The sequence below is a fragment of the Microtus ochrogaster genome, chromosome 2 (assembly GCF_000317375.1).
Source record: "Microtus ochrogaster isolate Prairie Vole_2 chromosome 2, MicOch1.0, whole genome shotgun sequence".
NCBI classification, from domain to species: Eukaryota; Metazoa; Chordata; class Mammalia; order Rodentia; family Cricetidae; genus Microtus; species Microtus ochrogaster.
Genome location: NC_022010.1, coordinates 59618526 through 59641185, shown reverse-complemented (window position 1 = coordinate 59641185; position 22660 = coordinate 59618526). Strand labels below are relative to the sequence as shown.

At 38.2% G+C, this 22660-nt stretch overlaps 1 protein-coding gene across 1 annotated transcript in view; it reads right to left on the bottom strand.

Annotated features, from left to right (window-relative positions):
* The window catches only part of Myh15 (myosin heavy chain 15), a 138063-nt gene that overhangs the window by 87009 nt on the left and 28394 nt on the right, over nt 1–22660 (bottom strand). Inside the window, exons 10-16 of the mRNA XM_005345129.2 lie at nt 19393–19496; nt 17730–17868; nt 13967–14085; nt 10228–10377; nt 9127–9297; nt 3339–3515; nt 2223–2355 (exon numbers count right to left, since the gene is read on the bottom strand). Coding sequence (XP_005345186.1) covers nt 2223–2355; nt 3339–3515; nt 9127–9297; nt 10228–10377; nt 13967–14085; nt 17730–17868; nt 19393–19496 — 993 coding nt within the window. The remainder of the gene's footprint in view (nt 1–2222; nt 2356–3338; nt 3516–9126; nt 9298–10227; nt 10378–13966; nt 14086–17729; nt 17869–19392; nt 19497–22660) is intronic.

Sequence of the window (22660 nt, the reverse complement as noted above, 5' to 3'; positions counted from 1 at the left end):
CACTCCTGCATTGCTGGTGGGAGTGCAAGCTGATACAGCCCCTTTGGATGTCAGTGTGGTGATTTCTCAGAAAATTAGGAAAGAACCTTCTTCCAAACCCAGCAATACCACTTTGGGGTATATATCCAAAGGACGCTCAATTATACCACAAGGACATATGCTCAATTACATGCATACCAGCATTGTTTGTCATAGCCAGAACCTGTAAACAACTTAATGCTCCTCGATAAGGAAAATGTGGTGTATTTACACAATGGAGTACTACACAGCAGAAAAAAATGATGACATCTTGAATTTTGTAGGCGCTAGAAAACATCATATTGAATGAGGTAACCCAGAACCAGAAAGACAAATATATCTACTCACTCCTAAGTTGCTACGTTTTTTAACGCAAAACAAAAAAAAAAACCAGCCTACAATTCACAACCCTAGTGAACCTAGACAACAATGAGGACCCTAAGAGAGACATATATGGATCTAATCTGCACAGGAAATAGAAAAAGACAAGATCTCCTGAGTAAATTGGGAGCATGGGGACCATGGGAGAGGGTTGAAGGATAGGGGAGCGGCAAGAAGGGGAGGAAAGAAAAAAGTATAGCTCAATAAAATAAGAAAAAAGAAGTGTAAATTATATGGCCACTGCCTCACCAACTCAGGCACAATAGAAGACACAGACCAAAGGGAGACACAGTATTTGTGCCAGTTGTAAGAAGTCTGGGATCATTCACTGTCAAGACACAGTCTTTAAAAAAAAAAATACTAAAAATAGAATCAGGCAACTGTATTGTCTCCAAATTACAAAAACAAAACACAATCACTTTCATTTCTCTCTCCTCTGCATAGGCCCAGAGTATGTTATGTTTGCTCCTTAATTATATTGTTATGCACTGAAAAATGCAGGAAATGCTAAATTCTACATCTATTTCTTGACCATGTTATCAGGAGACCTAAAATAAGCTAAGAAAGACCAGGAATTAATGTGAAGCTGGGTATAAAATAATAGAAAGGAGAGAATGTTAGGAAGTGAGAGTGCACACCCTATTGAAAGAATAGCTGGTATACTCCATCCCATGTGTGCTGAGGGAATCTGAACTAGACAGATTTAATATTTACCTACAGTTCCCATTTTGCAAAATAAATAAAGTTCATAGACACAGTGGAAATATTGTGATTTTTCAACCTGTATTAACAACAACAAAAAAGAAGATAGATAGATAGATAGATAGATAGATAGATAGATAGATAGATAGATAGATAGATAGATAGATAGAAGACAGATAGAAAAACTTTGGCCCAAAGCTGCCTTAGGGCTTCTTAAATTGATCTCAAATGTTTCTCTGGTTGGCAAATTACAGCCAACGCTGAGCAAGTTGCCAGGTCCTAATCTGTTGGGAGATGCTACTTGTTCATTTCCAGCTGCCCAGACCACAAAATAATCGCTCAGAAACTATATTCTTTAAGTCACTGCTTGGTCAAAAGCTTAAGCATAATTTCGGCTAACTCATATCCTAAACTAAACTATCTCCATTAATCTGTGTATCACCACAAAGCAGTGGCTTACCGAGTAAAGTTCTCCGGTGGGGCTACATGGCTTCTCTCTGACTCCACCTTCTTTTTCATAGCATTCAGTTTAGTTTTCCACACCTAGCTCTACTCTGCCCTATCACAGGCCAAGGCAAATTCTTTATTCATTAACCAATAAAGCAACACATATACAGAAGGACCTCCCACACTAGTCAAAAATAGTCAGCCAACTATTCAAACCATATTCACCTAAGACATGCGAACTATAATCAACAAAGTTGTCTCAAGAACTTCCAGTTTTATGCATCATTTTCTTGTCTCTAGATATGAAGAGCACCTCTTGCTCTTGTGGTGGCATGGTGTAATATGAATCTGGTTTTTTGTTTTGTTGTTTCAGATTGTCAACCAATTTAGAATTGCAAATAAAGTCAATTAAGATTTGCAAAACTTAGATAAGTCTCTTGATATATATTTAAGGATTATTATTGTCCCCAAACATTTCATCAAGCTGTGTTGTTGGTTTTTTCCTTGTAGGTAAGTCTAAACAAAAGCAGGAATTGGCCATGAACCCTCTACAACAGGAAGAACTTCACAGAAAGCAGACGTTTTTATCACAGAAAGCAGAAAGGACTGTTGTAAAAGTCACCTCATCCTCCAGTTCTCAGGGGGAGGTAAAACTTCAATGGAGACCAACTTACCACTGCCAGAAAGGAAGTTCTTTGTAAAGAGACTGGCCAGGACTTTATTGGAGGACTTCTGAAGGAGAGCCACCACTGTCTCATTAAGTATGTCTTTGTTCTTTTCAAGCCAACCACTGATATTATAAGGGACCTTTGGAAAGACGTGCGTTTCAGGTAACAAAATGAGAAAAGGTATACATTCATACACTGGAAAAGGAACTGTATGCATTGCATTTTTTAAAACCCACAAGTGGTTTTATTTAGTTTTAATTTAGTAACAATACTGAGTAGCATTCCAGAAGGCCATCTTGTAGCCCAGTGAGATTTTTAAATTTCACATTTTCAAAGAAAAGTAAAATTAAAAAGAATTGACAGAGAAAGAAGTAATGGGTGAGAAAAAAAACTTAAGGGAAAAGACAGAGAAAGGGACAGGGATGGGACTTTATCTCTGTTAGAATCAATTCACATCGACACCTTTTCATTGGTGGCAGTAGAAAAAAAAACTATTCCTTTGACAAATACTGAATACTCAGAAGAAAATTAACAAACACAACAATATTTTAGATGTAGTTATTACTATATTCCATGACACCAAGAAGAGGACTATATCTGAGGACACATGGAAGGTCATTTGTAGGTTGAGGTATGTTGTTATCATCCATTTGCTATATATCCACCCTCTTGCAATCACTGGCTACAAGAAGGAAAAAAAAAGACATATGTGTCAATGTAGAGGCAATAAGGGTCATTAGAAAAATTTTGACTAAAATTTAGAGATCACCACTCCACATCATGTCTTTTAAAAAGGTGATTTGAAATCACTTACACAATTAAAAAAAAAAAGACAAACGAGGGGAGGTGTCCCATAACACGGATGATCTCCAGGCGTTTCACAGCAGCCCTGTTTTGAGGCTGAGTGAGATTTCTGACCTCTGTGCCTAAGCCACTGTCGTGTGGATGTTTCATTTTATGAGCATCAAATGATATCACCACCTCTCCACTGGCACGGAGATGTATTTTTTTCATCTCATCATTTAACATATACAGTACTGAAATATTAGCTGAGGGTTTTGGACAAGTCCATTTGATGTAGAGTCCAGAAAGTATGGGCCTGGGAATCTAGGACTAACTCACCCCTCCAGCATAATGAGCGAGTTCAAAGTGAACTTCGTATTTCTTCTCAGCAGATGCGGGTTTCTGGAAGTAGGGCGACTTTCCAAAATGGTTATCAAAGAGCTTGGTCTCAAAAGTCTTGTCAGTGGCTTTAGAAAGCATACATTCCTCTTCAAGGATGGAAAGAATGCCCATGGGCTGTGGGAGAGGGATGAAAGTGAGTTCTAAAAACATGAGAAACAGAGTATTTCCAGTAACACATCAATATAGGCCTTTCATCATAAAATTAGATGCTCCAAGAGATGCTCTCCCCTGCACAGAACACATGTCCTGTTAACTATTTATTACCTGCATTGTCATACTGATACGGGCAGGGGCAGAAGTGAGCTGCACACTGTAATGACAGGCAGGTGGGGTGGGGGTAACAGGGAAATAAACAGATAACTGGAAAAATTAACTTAATTCCACATAGGCACTCTGAAGAAACTGTATGAAGTACAAAGACTGAGAATGAAGGGGCAGGGACCTCATTGCCCCGGATGAAAACAACCCAGAAACATCTGATTAAAGTATTCTGGCACAGAAAGAGGAAAATGAAGATAGCAGAGACCCCAAGGTAGAAGACACTTATGAGACTAAGATCCTGCCCAAAGCAAGTGTGATCCAAGCAAAGACAGCCAGAACATAAGGTGGGGCGGGAGGGGGGCCGGAGTTGGGCATCACAAAGTTAAATGCAGCTGGATCCTAAAGAATTTACCGGCTGTGGTAAGATGGCTGGATTTTGAACGTAATAAAAAGCCTTTTGGGGGACATTAAACATGCAGTAATATGAACTGATTTGTTTTTGAAGGGAAAATGGTTTAAGGTAGGAGTCAGCATATTGGAAATTTATGAGATAACAATGTTTTATTTATATGTTAAAGGGCTTTAGGAATATACAAGGAGATGGGACAGAATATGTTATTATTTCCTTAAGCAGATTTTTTTCCTAAGTAGTCCTGGCAACTTGTTTGCTATCTAATCATTTCCTGAAGCATATGGAAACAAAACAAGTGGCAATGTTTCAGTAATACCAGACTGCAGGCTAGATTCGGCTCAGACCATCATAGTTGGCTGCCCCTAGTCTGCCTAGAAATGGTGTCAGAGCTTGTGAAAAGTCATTTCAAATATGATGTGGTTGAAAGTACAATTATGCCACCACTTCCTAATGAAGAAAATAAGGAATGTAAGACAAGTTTTCAATCTGAACAATTTCTAATGGATTCTTCCACTAAACCATATGCACAGGGAAAACATACTTGGCAAATAAGAAAAAATCTCAGATGTTTGTGATATTTTTATATTTCTTTTATATTAACATTATTTACCTATCCACTCTATAAATAACTGAAATGTTTTCTAAGATCAACTCCCATTTCAGATAATCCCAATTAAAGATATGACAATTTTATTTAGACATTGGCTCCAATTATAAATTACATAGCCAAAAATGACATGCAATGCATAGTCAGAGAAACAGGTGAAAGGAGTTCAAAGTATGACAATTAAGATAGAACATAATTGCTTGTTGTAAGAGCACAGGACTTATGTTTCTCTCCAACCCTTTTCATTCTTTGAGTCTGGAGGAGACACTGAAGATTGTCTTAGTAGTTAGAATTTCTTTTTTTTTTTTTTTTTTTTGGTTTTTCAAGACAGGGTTTCTCTGTGGCTTTGGAGCCTGTCCTGGAACTAGCTCTGTAGACCAGGCTGGTCTCGAACTCACAGAGATCCGCCTGCCTCTGCCTCTCGAGTGCTGGGATTAATGGCGTGTGCCACCATCGCCCGGCTTTAGTTAGAATTTCTATAGCTGTGAAGAGACACCATGACTACGGCAGCTCTTATAAAGGAAAACATTTAATTGTATGGCTTGTAGAGGTTTAGCCCATTACCGTCATGGTGGGACATAGACATGGCAGCATACAGATAGACATGGTGCTGGAGAAGGAGCTGAGTGAAAAAGGAGATACATCTTAATCCCACAGACAACAGGAAGTGGTCTGAGAAGTTGGGCATGTCTTGAGAATATAAGAGAGCTCAAAGCCCTCCTCCAACAAAGCCACACCTTCTGATAGTGCCATTCCCTATGAGATTACAGGGGCAATTACCTTCAAACTACTTCATGTATGTACTCTAACTTTCTTAGTAGATCCTTGAATTTCCATCAGAATTGCTTTTTTTGTTCTTTTTTATTTATTTATTTATTTATTTATTTATTTATTTATTTATTTATTAAAGATTTCTGCCTCCTCCCCTCCACCGCCTCCCATTTCCCTCCCCCTCCCCCAATCAAGTCCCCCTCCCTTGTCAGCCCAAAGAGCAATCAGCTTTCTGAGGGAAATTGCTTATGTTTCCATGCATAAAAGCCATACCAGATCAAGGCACTGGATTATTATTAAAACAAAATTTATGTTTACTTAAAATTCCTTGTTCTGAATATCTCACTAGAAACACAGAAATGAGTCTTATTCCACATAATTCATCAGGTATTTAAAGATAAAGGTTGCAATTATTTGCCACTCTAATATTACACACACACACACGTACACATACACACACACACACACACACACACACACATATGTGCATGGGTAAGATGGGAAGGTGTATACACACCTGTCACAATGCATGTGCAGAGGCCATAGGATGGCAACTTTTTAGAGTAAATTCTTACTTCCAGGTTTAGATGGGTTCTGTGGATCAAGCTCAGGTTGTCAGGCTTCTGTAAATTACTTTTACCCACTGAGCCATTTAGCAGATCTCAGCATTTCTATCTTTTAAAAAAAATGCTCATGGACCTATGTAGTGATGGGGCGAGCTGCGTTCCGCCTCCCAGCTAGCTTTACCTGAAATAATTACACAGAAACTGTGTTCTTTTTAAACACTGCTTGGCCCATTAGCTCTAGCCTCTTGCTGGCTAACTCTCACAACTTGATTTCTAATAATCTGTGTAGCACACAAGGTGGTGGCTTACTGGGGAAGATTCAGCATGTCTGGCCTGGTGGCTGGCTCCATAGCGTCTGACCTCACTTTCCTTCTTCCCAGCATTCTGTTCTATCTACTCCACCTACCTAATTTTCTGTCCTATCAAAGGGCCAAGGCAGTTTCTTTATTAACCAATGAAAGTAACACATAGACAGATGACCCTCCTCCATCAGACCTAAAGCCTACCTACATTTTATAGAAAGTATATTGAACAATATTCCAAAAGTTATTTGTGGCATCTCCCTGCATCCCAAGACTCGAGATGCAGCTTTAAAAGGTCTTGTCAGCATGAAGAATTCCATGTAAAATAGATACCTATTTTATACATAAAACACTTATTTTGTGAGTTCTTGGCAAAATGAAAAAGACTATCAAGAAGGCAGGATGGAGAAAAGTGGAATACCATAACTTAAATAGTTGAAGGACCCATTCAAGCTCTTGGAAAAATGAACTCCATCTTATACCTTGTGTTTTCCTATATACCAACAGTCAGCACTTATAGAAATCTGGAATGAATCCTTTAAAAACACAAGCATTTCCCAGGAAGAGGCCTGTTAACAAGAGGAGAGTTGCAAAGCCTCACAACAAGGGACAGTGCTCATTCACACAGAGCTGAACACACACCTGAAGAGCCCCTGGTCCCTGGCTCCCATTGAAGTCAATATTGACTTTGAGATGAATGAAAATTTGTTGTTAATCAAGTATATGTCACCCCTTGAAATGTAACAAATGGGTAGTCTCCGCCTACACCTCAGGTCAAATAATAACACTGACCTACTACAGGGTGAAGCATCTCTATATCCCTCTTTCTACTTGAAAGTAGTATCTTGTAAGCAGTGTAAGCAGGTGTGCGAAGTGACAGTTACTAAAAGTTAAATCTTTCCTTTTGCTGGTCTGAAGCTCTGTTTTATTTCTAATCATAAAATAGACACACATACACACACACACACACACACACACACACACAATTTACCACAACACAGTTGGTTTATTCTATCATTTTTTAACAAGTTTATAGTGATATATGGAATTTATTTATATTTTTCAAGCTGCCCTCCTCATCGAGAAATTTACTGACCAAAATAAAATCAGTGCAATGTTTGTTCTTTTTAAGAAGAATAGTATTTATTTTAATCTAAAACCTAAAAAAATGCATAAATCAGTGAAAGGTCAGTTACCCTACATCCTTCCTGACAGGGTTGGTGACAATAAAATGTTAAAGCAGCAAAAGAACTTTTACAAAGGCAAAGGTTTTGATCTGCTTAGACTGGTCTCCAAAATCTACTTTAATTCCTGATAAAACCAAGAAATGTTGCGGTTATTACCATGTGACATGTTTGTTCTGGTAGACAAAGCAGCAGAAAAGAGAACATGAGCCCTTCTATCAGACCCCATTAATCCATCCCAGAACACAGAGCAGAGTAAGGGGCCTCACAAAATTCAGAAACCATATACTACAGCTAATTTGTTAATAAGCCATGAAACACTGATACAAATTATTTAAAATAACTGTTACCAGTTGAATTAAAAAAACAAACAATATTCTGCTGGGTACCAACCCTAAGGTTTTGTATCAATTGTTTATCTGCATGCTAATTTGCCCAATCTTCTTTTTTCATTATTATTATTAAAAATTTCCGCATCTCCATCTCCCATTTCCCTCCCCCTCCCCCCACTCCCCTCTCTCTCCCTCTCCAGTCGAAAGAGCAGTCAGGGTTCCCTGCCCTGTGGGAAGTCCATGGTTCTCCCCGCTCCATCCAGGTCCAGGAAGGTGCACATCTAAACATACTAGGCTCCCTCAAAGCCAGTACATGCAGTAGGATCAAAACCCAGTGCCATTGTCCTTGGCTTCTCAGTCAGCCCTCATTGTCCGCCACGTTCAGAGTCCGGTTTGATCCCATGCTTTTTCGGTTCCGGTCGAGCTGGCCTTGGTGAGCTCCCATTAGATCAGCCCCAGGCATAAATGGGGGGTCTTGGGGGTGGGAGTGGAGTGGGGGTAATGGGAGATGGGGAGACCCCGGGGGAATGGGATGGTTGGGATGGAGGAAGGGTGGATATGGGAGACGGGAAGAAGATATCTTAATTAAGGGAGCCATTTTAGGGTTGACAAGAGACTTGACTCTAGAGGGGTTCCCAGGTATCAATGGAGATATCCCCAGCTAGTTCCTTGGGCAGCCGAGGAGAGGTAGCCTGAAATGGCCCTTTCCTATAGCCATACTGATGAATATCTTACATATCACCATAGAAGCGTCATCTGGCCATGGATGGAGAGAGAGACAGAGACCCATATTGGAGGGCTAGACAGAGCTCCCAAGGCCCAAATGAGGAGATGAAGGAGGGAGAACATGAGCAAGGAAGTCAGGACTGCGAGGGGTGCTCCCACCCATGCCCAATCTTCTTAAGCTTCCCCTGGTATGGGTATGCTCATTGTTAATGAGACAGGTGCTGCAGAATTCACATTTTCAGTTCTGCTTTTCTCCTGAGAAAGACAGAGGTTGGCCATTTGATTTCACCAAGTGCCTTTGCATTTTAACAGTAAAGATAGTGCACGAGCTGCAAATGTGCAGTCAGACTGTATTACACAAGATGGAGTAGGGCAGCTGACGGCAGAGTTTAGCTGGCATGCCACGGATCCTGTACACAAAGACCATCAGGAGAAGATGGACAGAGCCTTTCAGACCCATCCCCCATCTGCTGACAGAGGCCGCTTCCTGAGATGGATCAGCAAGGTAAGCTGTGATAGTTTATAAAGAAAAATGGGTGAGGAGAACAAGTACATATACCGTACCTTCTCGATGAGATCTATGCAGGCTTGAAAATCCAGACCATAGTCAATGGCTATCCACTCAAGGCCTTCTCTCTTGTATTCATCTTGCTCCAGAATAAACATGTACTGATTGAAGAACTGTTGCAACTTTTCATTGGTAAGATTGATGCAGAGTTGCTCAAGACTATTGTACTAAGAATAAAAGGAAGAGAATTAAAAATAAGATAGAAGCCGGGCAGTGGTGGCGCACGCCTTTAATCCCAGCACTAGGGAGGCAGAGGCAGGCGGTTCTCTGTGAGTTTGAGATCATCCTGGTCTGCAAGAGCTAGTTCCAGGACAGGCTCCAAAACCACAGAGAAACCCTGTCTTGAAAAACCAAAAAATAAATAAATAAATAAATAAATAATGAGATAGAAGTCTACTTGCAAGGATACATATTAATGAGAAATCGTAACCACCATTGCACAATGACAAATGTACCCAAGCAGTAACAGTGCTCAGCTAAATTCCTGTCTCCTCCAGATAAATCTACAAACTAATGATTATTGTAATAAAACAATACTCAATGGAATTATGATTCAAAAAATCACAAAGGACTTTATTTACTTTGATTTAAATTTGGATTAAGAAATTAAATACTTAACACTAATTGTAGTAATGATAATTATTACTGCTGATGATAGCTCTTTTTTAATCAAAGTAGCCCTTAAGGTTTAGGTAAAATGATTCTATTTATTTGTTTGTTTTTATTTTCTTTTCAAAACTGAAATAGAATTATTATAAACTTACCCCACCTTTTCCTCCCTCTAGCCCTTCCCATGTACCCCTCCTCTCAAGCTGATAACCTCTTTTTCTTTGTTATTATTACACATATATGTGTGTGTATATGTATTCACAAATATATAAATACAACATTCTAAGTTTATTTTTGTTTTTTGTTTAGTCATTAGGTGCCTATAGTTCACTGTCCATGAATGGGATCCTACAAGATATTTCCCACTCTATATTCATTGATATTAGACATAATGATCCTTAGCATGCTTTGATCTTGTTTTCCCATGGTGCCATTTCACAACTTTTCTTGAAATACTCATTGATTTTACTCTTACCACATATACTTACATCAAGTATTTCAAAACCAGTGATGTCAAGAATAGCAATGAAGAAGTGACTTGGCAGCTTGGCATCCAGGAGCTGGTTCATGCGTGCCACTAGCCACTTAAACATCCTTTCATATATTGACTTAGACAGAGCACCAACCGCATAGGTTACCTAGAAATCATATTTACATGTTTTCTTCATAACTATGTAGTGAGATAGCTCAGTGTTGTAAGACTACTTGCTGCTCCCTTCCAGTACTCAGGTCAGGCAGCTCACAACTGCTTGTAACTCCAGTCCAGAGGATTCAATGCCCTCTTCTGGTCTCACACATGCTCACACCCACATACAGACTCATACACACAAACAATAAAAGTAAATCTTTAAAGTGTTCCATTTTTAAAATTTGTTTTAAAAAATTTAAAACAATGTTTGTTTTAATCCTGGGCATTGTCTATCTGCAAACACCTTCTAGTCAAACCAGCATGTGATTATTAGTCTTCCATGGTTTTGAAATTATGCTGAATATAATGAGGAAAAAAGAAGCAAGAGAGGGTTGGGGAAAGGAGGAAAGAAGAGGAGAAGAAAGTTAGCACAGTGTTTCATTATCAGAAGTGTAAGAGATAAATCATGTTCCTATTAATATCCTAGGATATGGTTTGATGCCTAACTCTGGAGCCTTTTCTGATTGTGGTGGTCCAAAGACCTGTTATCAGTATCAGCATCATTGGAAACTTTTAAAAGATGTCAGGACTCAAGCCAAGCCATAGAAGTACAAAGTCTGTATAGTAAAACCATTCCCATCTACCCAGGCCAGTTGCCAGAAAAATCCTCTTATGTAATTTTATGAAGACTTCCTGTCCTTGATACCTGATGATGTATCTCATTCTCCATTTCATGTATAAATTCTTTACCTGTCTATATCAAAAAGCCTACTAATCCAGTTCACCAGCAGTCCCTTTTTCTTGATTTCTTCTTAGAAATGTGCAATCACTCACTCCATTTGCCTGTTCTTGGCCTATAAATTCCTACTAGCTATGGCTATATGTGGAGTTGATTACAAAGTCTCTTTTCTACTGCAATATCTCCATGTCAACAGTTCTGAATAAAGTCTTACTCACCATTTAGTGTCAGAATATTTCTTTCTTTTAATACACCATAGCCAATAATATTTTTAAACTATTACTATTAAAATCTATAATCCCTAGAACTTGCTTTGCTATTGCTGAAGCTGCTAATTGATAAGCTGTAAGATTCTTAGCAGCTGGCTCCCTTCCCTGGGATACAGTAGTTCTATTCCATTAGTGTTCTTGGAGTCTGTCTAGTCTTGACTTCCAGTTTTTTTTTTTTTATTCTGTTGTCAGTGTGGTCCTTGCCTTCTTGAATGAAGGCCTTAGGGAAAATCATTCTGATACAAATTGCTCTGTCAGAGTGTGTTGCAAGGAAAGGGCTGCTTGTTCGTCCCGGCTGCCCAGACCCCCAAAATAAACACAGAGGAACTATATTAATTAAAACACTGCTTGGCCCATTAGTTCTAGCCTCTTATTGGCTAACTCTCCCATCTTGATTTAACCCATTTCTATTAATCTGTGTATCACCACGAGGCAGTGGCTTACTGGATAAAATTCCCAGCGTCTGTCTATGGCAGATCCATGGCGTCTCTCTGACTCTGCCTTCTTCCTGCCAGCATTCCCTTTAATTTTTCCCACCTACATAAGTTCTGCCCTATCAACAGGCCCAAAGCAGTTTCTTTATTAACCAATGAAAATAAAACAAAGACAGAATGACCTCCTACACCAAGAGTGAGGCTAAGAAATTTCCTTTTTACTGTTTCCAAGAGGATGAGGTGGTTTGTTTTTAAATGTTGAAAAATAACACGTTAGCATTCTTAACTAGTTCTGTTAAAGGCTGGAGTTACAACTTAATCTCCTGTAAAACACTAACTTAAGAGGTGGATTTCAATTACCTTCTTCTCCCAGGCTCATTGGTTTTATAAGAAGAAAGATGCTATCCTACAGTCACAGAATATCATACATCCATGTTATGGTGACTGTCTAAGAAATGGTGACACTGAAAAATACTTACAATGTGACTTGACTTCCACAAAGCTGTACTGTTTTAGTACCTAATCACCTGCTGGTTGCAGAGCAGTGTGCTAGATGCTAGTGTCCCAGAATGACTCAGGCATAATCCATGGCCTTAAAGGTTACCAAGGTTACCTTAAATGTTTCCTCAGATAATACATTATAAATATTCCTGCTCCACTTACTTCTGAGTATTGTAAGACAAGAGCAAGATAAGCATTTCTAGTGTATATGTGTCTGTCTCTCTGTGTGTATGTGTGTGTGCATGTGTGTGTGTGTGTTAGAATTGACAAATCTATGCTAGGCAAAGTGTTCTACCACTGAGAAACATCCCCAGATGCACAAGCTAAACAGACATTTACAAAACTATCATTTTCAATACTAGACTTATGCTTAAAGAAGGCATTGGTATCTTAAAGTAGATGACTGTGTCATTGTTTTAATTTTCTCAATGAGGCTTAAGGTAACTCCATGATGGTCAAGCCTTTTAAGGCTTTCATACATCCAGTCCATCAATTGTGTGTAGGGGGCTTTTGTTTTTGTTTTTCTTTTGGGGGAAGGAGCAGAGTCCAGAGTTTCATATAGTCCAGGCTAGCCTCAAACTCACTCATCAAAAGATGACCTTGAATCCTGATTCCCCATCCCCTGCCACCTGGATGCCTCCCATGAGTCACCAAAACCTAGTCCTAGGTGTGTGTGTGTGTGTGTGTGTGTGTGTGTGTGTGTGTGTGTGTGTGTGTTATGGATGATAGAGGCAATGTTATGACTTTACTGTACTATTTTCTTTTTCTAGAAAAACCATATTCATTACCTTTCCCATAGCGAAGAGAAAATATGAGAAATTCTCATCATTGGATATAAATGAAAGTTCTAACACCACTGTCCCAAGTGGAGGGTGGAGAACCTCCCTTCAACTGACCTTTTCTCCTTGTCCACAATGTCACAGGCTGTGTCCCAGGTAGCATGAGTACACTATGCAAGAATGCTGTGCATTAAATACTGGATTTTGTTTCAGTAAGAGAACAAATTTTTAGTTACCTCTGAGATTTTGGAATACATCTAGTACAGTAATATGGTTTGCATTACACTGATTAATACATTTAGCAGACATAAATTATTCTGAAATTTACTGGTATACTTAAATTATCTTAGTTCCCAACAACCCTAGACATATTTGCTGCATAAGGAAAAGTCTGAAGCTCAGCCATCCAAAACATTTGCCATTTATATTAATCTAAATCAGCATAGCTTTCTGTATTTTATGTCTCTTCTCAATTTTTTGTGCCTTTAAATCATATCTTCAACATACAGGCTAAAACCTACTCTTCACTAATGTAACCATGTGTCGATTACACTAAGGGAGCTAGTATGTAAAGAGATGTCAGTCCTCCAAGGTATTTCACTTCAATCCTATAAAGTTCTATAAGTTTCTTAGCTGAACAACCAAGGTGTAGCTCACAAGTGAAGTGTTACCTAAGGGAGAATTGTCAAAATACTCAGCATAGTCCCTTACTACTGTAATGTCTTTAATTAGAATATTTAAATACTTACCACACTAGATCTCTTTACTACTTTCATAGAAAATTATTATTTTCATTGCCCTATGTTGAAAATATGTAACTATGTGTATAAAATAATTCATGATCACACAATTACAGTGCCCTCAAATGTTACATTACCTGTTGGACATTTTGACTTCTGGTAACATACTCATTATTAACTTTGATCCTGGGGTAGATCAGGCCCTTTACCAGCTCAGAAGAGTGAATGCCCATTAGAGAAGCAGCTTTGTCAGCATCTGATCACACAAGAAAAGAAGAATGTCAAGAACAGAGGGAGAAGAGTGAAAGAGAATGAAAAACACTGTGGAAATCATTTCATTGTAGCCAAACACACTGCATAGAGGGTAAAAGGACTGTGTGTTTAGATCAGTGTAAAAACATAGATTGCAGCTTTGCAATAAATGGCTGAATGCTAAATGAAGGAATCTACTTCTTATAGATACAAATCAAGCCACACTGAAGCACCACTTAATGATCTCTTAGAATGGCTTCATTGAAAGCTAGTAACAGGTGTTGGTGCAGATGTGGACATTCACATGTGGCATGGCCATTACAGAAAATGGTCTGACAATTTCTTAGAGATTAAACACAGAGTTATTGTAGGACCCAGCAATTTCACTCTTGCATAAGAATCTAAGAGAAATAAAGATATTTATACAAAAAATAAATAGAGTATTTCCAGTAATATTATTATAGTACTCAAAATGTAAAAAAAGCCCATCAACTGATAAAAAGTAAGATAAGATATGCTTATATAATGGAAATTAAATAAAGAAATGAAGATTGGCATAGTCTATGGTGGGGCTTCATTAACTAAGACTTGAGGAAGATAACTGGGAGTCATAAGAACTTTATAAACCTACCATGGAAAATGATGATTTTTTTTTACAACTAATACTATGTTTACAGAATTTTATGAATATCATATGGCCACTTATTCATAGAAGTATGCTTTTTATTATTATTTAAAATTGTAATACAAGTGAAGTAATTTATATTTTGGTATATATTACTGTCGTATTTTCTTTTTACTCCCCACTCAAAAAGTGAAGTATACATGTGATATATAGTGTAAATTTTTAGGATAAATCCAATGTGCATCTTTGAATACACAGTGCTCTCTGAAATGGTTAAGAAGTAACCCTAAAATATTGAATGTTATTTTGTTTTTAAGTTTTAATGTAAGATGACATCCTGAGAACTTGAACTAACCTTGCTTGTGGATAATACTAGATTTAGAGATAGTCTTTAACACTGGAGAAAACATGCACAAAGCTTGTCTTGATATAGAAAGCACTTAGCTAAAGTACAGGTGAGGAAGATGAAGAACTTAAAAATGTATCACCAGAAAGAGTAGATGGGATTAGTTATTTCCAATAGCACTACTTTCTGATTTATTAGTGAATATGCCTGACTTCTATAACAAAAATAACTCTTCAAAAACATAAAAATTTCATAATAAAACCTATAATCTTATTAATTTATATATGTTGATAAACAAAGATGCTTAAAATAAAACAAAATAATAGAGACAAAAGTGGCCTTTCCCTTACTAGACTCTGTGGCACACAGTCCCAATTACTTGGAAGACTCAACCAAGAGGACACTTGAGCCATGAGTTAAAATTTAACCACAGTTATGTGGTAAGAGCCCAATCTCAGAAACTAATAAGAGAAAAAACCATAGCTATAACAACACCGTTATCTCAAAACACGGAAAAAAGCAACAGAGAAGAAGAAGTTGACATAAGATCATATGACCTATAATACATAAAGATAACAGGTCTTCATATTATTCTCGTCTTTCATCCATACCTGTGTTCAAAAACTGTCATTTCTAAAGGGACCACCTGATCAGTACATCTACACCAAACCCATCCATAATCTCATAAAACTTATTCTTTCATTCTGTTGTACTTTCACTGAATTACCAGTTGATACATAATTGTTTTACCTTTATCTCTCATAAAGATACCTTGATGATACCTTGTTTACATGTATCTCAAGAATAAAAATATCCCTGGTACTGGGTTAAACAATATAAGGTCACACAACCTAGTCACAGAATGAGAAGTGATCCTTAACAGATATTTATAAGAAAAAGATATACAAATTTTAAATACACATGCAAAATGATGCTCGACATTATTAATCAGGAAGGAAATGTAATGAGACATAACTATAAGTCTATCAGAGAATAGTTACTATAAAAACAAAAGCAAGCCAAGAGTTTGCACACATTTAAATGAGAACTTTTGTGTATTCTGTTGGCACTATAAAATGGTGAGGCACTGTGGAAGCAATTTGACTGCTCCTCAAAATTACAGCATAGAATTAGCATTTAATCCAGTAATTCCAGTTATAAAAAGACACACAGAAGAGGTAAATGCAGGGGATAAAATTGATACTCTTACACTAGCATTCATTCAGAACAAATAGTGGAAGTCACCCAGCTGTACATAAATTGATAAATGGATAAACAAGACAATATAAATACATATAACTAAATATTAATAAAGTGGTTAAAAGGATGAAATTCTGAAACATACTATAATACAGATATCATATAATAAGATATGGTGTTTAGTGAAATAAACCAGATACAAACATATAAATATTGGGTGGTTTCATTTACATGAAGTACCTAGTCTAATCAAATTCATGGAACTAGAAACCATATAGCTATGGTTTTCAGGATAAAGAAAGAAAAAGCTTAACATGATTCAGTTTTCAATAATGAAAAAAACTGGAAAAAGACAAAAACAATGTGAATGTACTTAATTTCCCAGAGTACTTAATTTTTGTACTTCATTTTTGCACACTTATGCCAAAGTGATCAATTTTGTTATGTAAACATTATCAAAATTTAAATATAAAACTGAAACAATTGTCCATTGAAAAAATTAAATGTATATAGTTCTTCTTTTAAATTGAATTTTTAAGTTAAATGTCATTACTGCAATAGCTGTGCTATCTTTTTTATAATTGTAATTTTTTCCACTTTTATAGAGAGATGACTGATTGTAATAATGTCTGAGATGTTTTTATAATCAATTAAGAACATAGTATTCACAGTACTTTTATTTACTCTTTGGAATTTTTATACATATATATATTTGATCTTATCAATCTCCTTCCAAGTCACTTGAGACTCAACAACCCATTTTCCTCTTTTTTATTATTATTAAAATACCCCAAGTCCACTTACTACTGACTAGGAGCTACATCCCTAAAGAAAAGTTAGTCTCTCTCCCTCCCTCAGCAAACATAAACTGCCAATGGCCCTCACTAAGGAAAGGACCTCAGGAGCTCCTTTCTCCTTCATTCTGGAGGGCTGATTTTTTATTTTAATGAAAATAAAAGAAACAGAACTTTAAGCCTCAGAGTTTTGAAAGGATGGAGTCAGTTTGACTTTGGAATTTCAAGGGTCTATTCTTAGATGATCCCCTCTAATACCACGTAAGATATTTTATGAAAATTTGCTCCATCCATTTTCTTAATAGTCCATGAGCTAAAAGTGTATTTCACAAAAGCCCATAAGCTCTGCTGGCATTACCAGTAATTAACTGAGAAATGCTTCTTATTCTGTGAGAAGGTACACTAGGATGATGATTGACATAAAGCCTAGCGACAATAATAATGGGCTGGTTACAGAGGGTTTGTTTAGTAGGAATGAAGCCTTAAATTCAACCCCCAGCAACACAACATGAAAAAATCAAATAAGTAACAGTAATTAAGGAAAATGGTACTGATTTTTTCCATATTCTCTAAAAAATGAAAAACAAAAAGAAGACATCAAGTGCATGCAAAGAAGAGGCAGGCCTGGAAAAGCAGAGGTCTGAACAGAATTATAAATTGCATCTTTGTAAAGTAAGGCTTACTTTCTGTGCCATCAACCTCCAGTTGCTCTTCTCTGGGATTCTGTCTAAATTTCAGGTTTCCAATGTGCATGATGGCTCCAATGATCTTATAGCACTCAAACTTCTCTTCAGGAAGAAATCCCAAGATGTGTATGGCTTTCTGTAAGAGGAGAAACAGATGGCTAGCTGTGTCCTCTTTTTCCTGATGGCTCCAGTAGACACCTCACAATGTTGTGTGTCACATATCACTCCAGATTGTGGGATACAGCAATAAGACAATAGCGCTGTGGGCCTAGAGTGACTACTTGGTTCAAAGAAATACAAATAGGTCTTGTTGATACTTGGTCACCAGCAGTCTGCTCAGTCATTTAGAAGGGGATTAGGGTGGTGGTAACATGAGTTGTTTAGTGCCCAGTAACTTGAGTTTTCTTTAACACCCTGCTCTCCTCTTTACCCTTCCAGCAACAGGTCCACTAATTGGCTACAGGAGGTTCATTACTTTGTCTTTCATGGCTATAAAACTTATCAATGAATCTGCTGGGTGATATGTCTCACATGTTCAACTGTTTTTGGATTTTTTTTTTCCCAGAGTCTGCTCATTTGGAATTTGGTGAAAGGGCTTGTTAAAAAAAAAAGCATCATGTCACTAGAGAACACTCGATTTTGTGCAAATGATCCATTTTAGTAACTGTCCAGACCTGATATCCTAAAATGGTTAATATGGCAGCCCTAATTCCTTGCTCCCTCTCCAGAATAGTGCCACTGTTGTGAAATGATTAACCACAACTCTGGCTTTTGTAAACTTAATTATCTCTGTGTGACAGCGGAGGGGAGGCAGTTTCTTGCATATCTGTAAATTCTGAAGAAATGAAGTATCTGTGACTTTTGCCTTTAAAAGCCCTCTTCCCCTTAAAGCTGGGCCTCAGTCCCAAATACAACCAAGGGAACTGAAGAGAGCTGCAGCTTAAATGAAATACAGCTAATTAAAGCTGGCTAGGGTTCAGGTGGTCTCTAGGTGTTTTTGCATGCTGTAAGAATGTCACCACATCACTGCATCCTAAGAAGACACTGTATGTGGTCCCAGAAGAGTGTAGTTATTATAGTAACTAATTTAGAATGCCTATAAAGACAAGAGTGGAGGAATCCATGTTGTTTTTCAATAATGTCATTTATAGGAATGCAAGACTGCGTGATTATAATATGCAAGAAGAGTATTAGCCTCCTAAGTCATTCACAGGGTGAAGAGAGACAAAAGTCTTGGGATTCAACAACAGGAGAATAAATGATAGGACAAATGCCTGACAAAAGAATAATTTTTGAGTATTCATCTAAAATGCTCATAAAACGAAACTGAAAATCAAACTCTATGGACCACATGATCTTGCAGTATAATTATAAATAAACAACAACACCAAAACAACTCCATATAGAAGAAAACAGAATAAAGACTTTAGAGATATACACCAGTTAAAAAAGTTTGATATTAAGTTGAAAATTTTGTCTACATTTTTATAGCTATAATACCCCTATATTGGAAATATGTGCTTCTACTGTTAGTAAACTTTGGGGAGAAGCAGCCTCCACCAAGAGGAGCAAAGCCAGGTCTCCAGACCTCAAGATGAGATGTTATGATGTTGGTTTTCTTTACCCACCAAACTAAATTTCTACAACTACCAAGCCTTACTTCTGTGGCCAGAAATCCTTCAGTGTCTTCCAAGCTCTCCACAGCAACCTCTCCACAGGAGCAAATGTGAAAGTTGGAGGGATTTGTGGACACCAGGAGCATGTCTATAATGGAAAACTTTTGGTTAACTAGCTTAGAGAAATGCACAATTCCTGAGAAAGCAGTTGGCGAAAACTGAGGTTACTCTTACAGCTGATGGGTTACGTGCAAACAAGACATAATCAATTCCATATTCTAGACCCAAACCTCTATAATCAATATATTCCCCTGTTAACTTGTCAGTCATGTGTCAAGGCCTCCCAAGAGAACACCAGGTTGGCCAAATCAAAAGTAGATTCAATTGCAGCAATACAAAGTAGTGGTAGTTGGCAGGGAATTGCAGATAATGTTTGTTTGCAAACTTTGATAACAGGCACTTGGCCTAGAATCATGACAGAGGGTCAGAGGGTAAACATGCTCTGTAAAAATTTAAGTATAACACACCCTAGTTTCATGGCTAGGAAACAGCCAGTTCACTTGAGGTCAGCACCCAGAGAACATTAGCCATATATTCCTATCACTTCACATCCTCACTCACAGGACGCTGAGTTCTTCATTCAAGGGATCTGTAAATCAGATGCAGTATAAGCACTGTACTGCTGGTGGCTTTGTGAGTCTGACATGTTTTATTTCATAAGGAAACATAATGTAAGACATAAACTAAGACAGCTGTCAACAGGTCAGTTGGTCTGGCAGAATGCTGCCTAACACCTGATCTCAGTTACCTTTATATATTTTAATTTTTTTAATTTGAACTTATCTTTCTGTTTATTACTCATTGAAATGAAGATCTGCTTTATGGAAATACAAATCTCAGAGACAAAGAAATTGGCTTATGGGAATTCTCACAATAACTCTACTTAGAAGCATGCTGAATATTGAATGTGTTAATGAAATTACTGTTTCTCCATAGAATAAGTTATTATTCATCAAATAAAGAAATAAATTGAAATATTAAAGAATTTCAAAATAACCATGCTGACTGAATTCAGCCAAATTAAAGAACATGCAGTGTACAATGATTACATACTATAAAATTCTAGAAAAGGCAACCAAATTATCATGTTTACATATGGATGAAGTAGAAACGTTCTAACAATGAAAAAGGAAAGGAAAGAGGAATTGTAAAAGACTCTGGGGAATATTTTTTAAAGGATGTCTGTAGTGCTTGTGGCAATGGTTTCTTGCATATATATATATATATGTGTGTGTGTGTGTGTGTGTGTGTGTGTTACATACAAATACATAGGTATATATGTACATATATATACCTACATAAATACATACATATATATGCCAGTATCATCTGTGTATTTCAGACATTTAATTAACCATCGGTCCATGATTCTCCTTTAAAGCTATTTTGGTTATAAGCCTAGCCAGATGTGGGATGTCCTTCTGTATAGATGATGCTTTTATTGGTTGATGAATAAAGCTGTTTTGGTCAATGGACAGGCAAAATATAGGTAGGTGGAAAATCCAACAAAGATACAGAAAGAAAGAAGGCATAGTCAGGGAGACATCATGTAGCCACCCAAGAAGAGATGCCTAGAGCAGCCTAAAGAGAAAGATGCCAGAATAGAGGTAACACTATGGTCATGTGGTGATACACAGATCAATAGAAATGGGTTAATATATATGAGAGAACAAGTCAATAAGAAGCCTAAACCATTAGTCAAACAATTGTAACTGATGTAAAGTCTCTGAGTGTTGCCTTCATAAAGTGTTCAGACGGGAGGACGGAGAAACTGGTCCAGGCGGACCAGTAGGACAGAGAATACTTCTAACTAAACTGTCTTTTACAGCTGAGTCATCTCTCCAGCCCTCATTAAAGCTATTTTATAAAAAAAAAATTAAAAATAAAACACAAGTTTTATATTTTAAAATTTTATAAAATAGCTCAAAGCAAGGCAGCTTCCTCCTCAGGCCACTCAACTCCCAATTTCCCATCAGGCTTTCCTAGGGCTGTATGCCTCTGTGTAGGCATTTCTTACTCTATTTAAAGTCATCCAGCAGCCCGCCTACCTTTGTCAGACTCCACACCAGCTTCAGTGCCAGGTAGAACCTGCACTTCAAGCTTTCTAGGCTGCCTAACACCTTCCAGATTTTCCCAGGAACCAGCTCTGAAGTTGCTGCTAGGTAAGGCTTCTTCTTTACACCTAGACCATCCAAAACCCTGCCTGCTTCCTCCTACACTAGCATAGACAACGATACCACATAGGGCACTCTCCTCCATAGTGTCCCTAAAATCTGACTTGCCCTTTCTCAGATTCTCCAGACTCTCCAGGTGGCAGGAATTCTACCTGTGGTTAGGCTTTGGTAAATGACCCAACTCATTTTCACCCTAGACTTTGCTCCTTCTATCTGGATCCCTCTGGAGGAACCCAGACTATACTTCTGGTCAGACTCAGGAAGAGAACTATCCCCTTCAGAACCACTCCTAACCATTCTCCCAAGCTGTCCAAACTGTTCTCCTTCTTCAGGATACTCTCCAATGGCTCACAACACTCAGCAAGAGACCCACTCCCATTGGTTCTATCCCTCAGGACTAGTCTAAGTCTGTCATTCCACCAGAAGACTTCAACCTGGTAAATGAAAAACTCATCAATAGGCAAGCAGACGCGGCGGATGCGGGATAGCCCAAGCATGAAACAGTGAAGCCCACACTGAGAGCAGATCGCCACACTACAACTAAATCAAGTAGGTTTTTGGGGGCCTGTCATGCAGAGTGGTAGACCTTTTTTGGACGAGGTCCAGGGCAAACAGGGAGCCTGGTCCTGTCCCTGAAGACCACCCTGAGTGGGGAGAGTGTTCTTGGCCCGCGGTGGGACACAGAAAACGGAACGGGGGCATTCCCTATCCCCCCTTGATCCCCCGTTTAGCCTGCAAGGGCTGGTCCCCTCTGCTGGGGCTGCTCCTCCTCTGCTGCAACCTCTCTCTGACTGGCATATCCCAGCTTGCTCCCAAAGGCCTCCTTCACTCCCCCTCCCTTCCACGGGGCCATGGGATCACCCAGTTTAGCCTGTTTGGGCACTGAATAGGGAGCTTGGGGCAGAGGGCAGCGGGAGTTTCTCTGTTTTGGTGGCTGGCCTGAAGAGGGGTAGGCTTTTTGTTGGCAAGGTCTTTGGCGAACAGGGAGCCTGGTCCTGGTCCTGAAGACCCTTCTGAGTGGTGAAAGAGATCTTGACCAGCGGCGGAACTCAGGAAAAAAAGAGAAGGCATTTTTTTT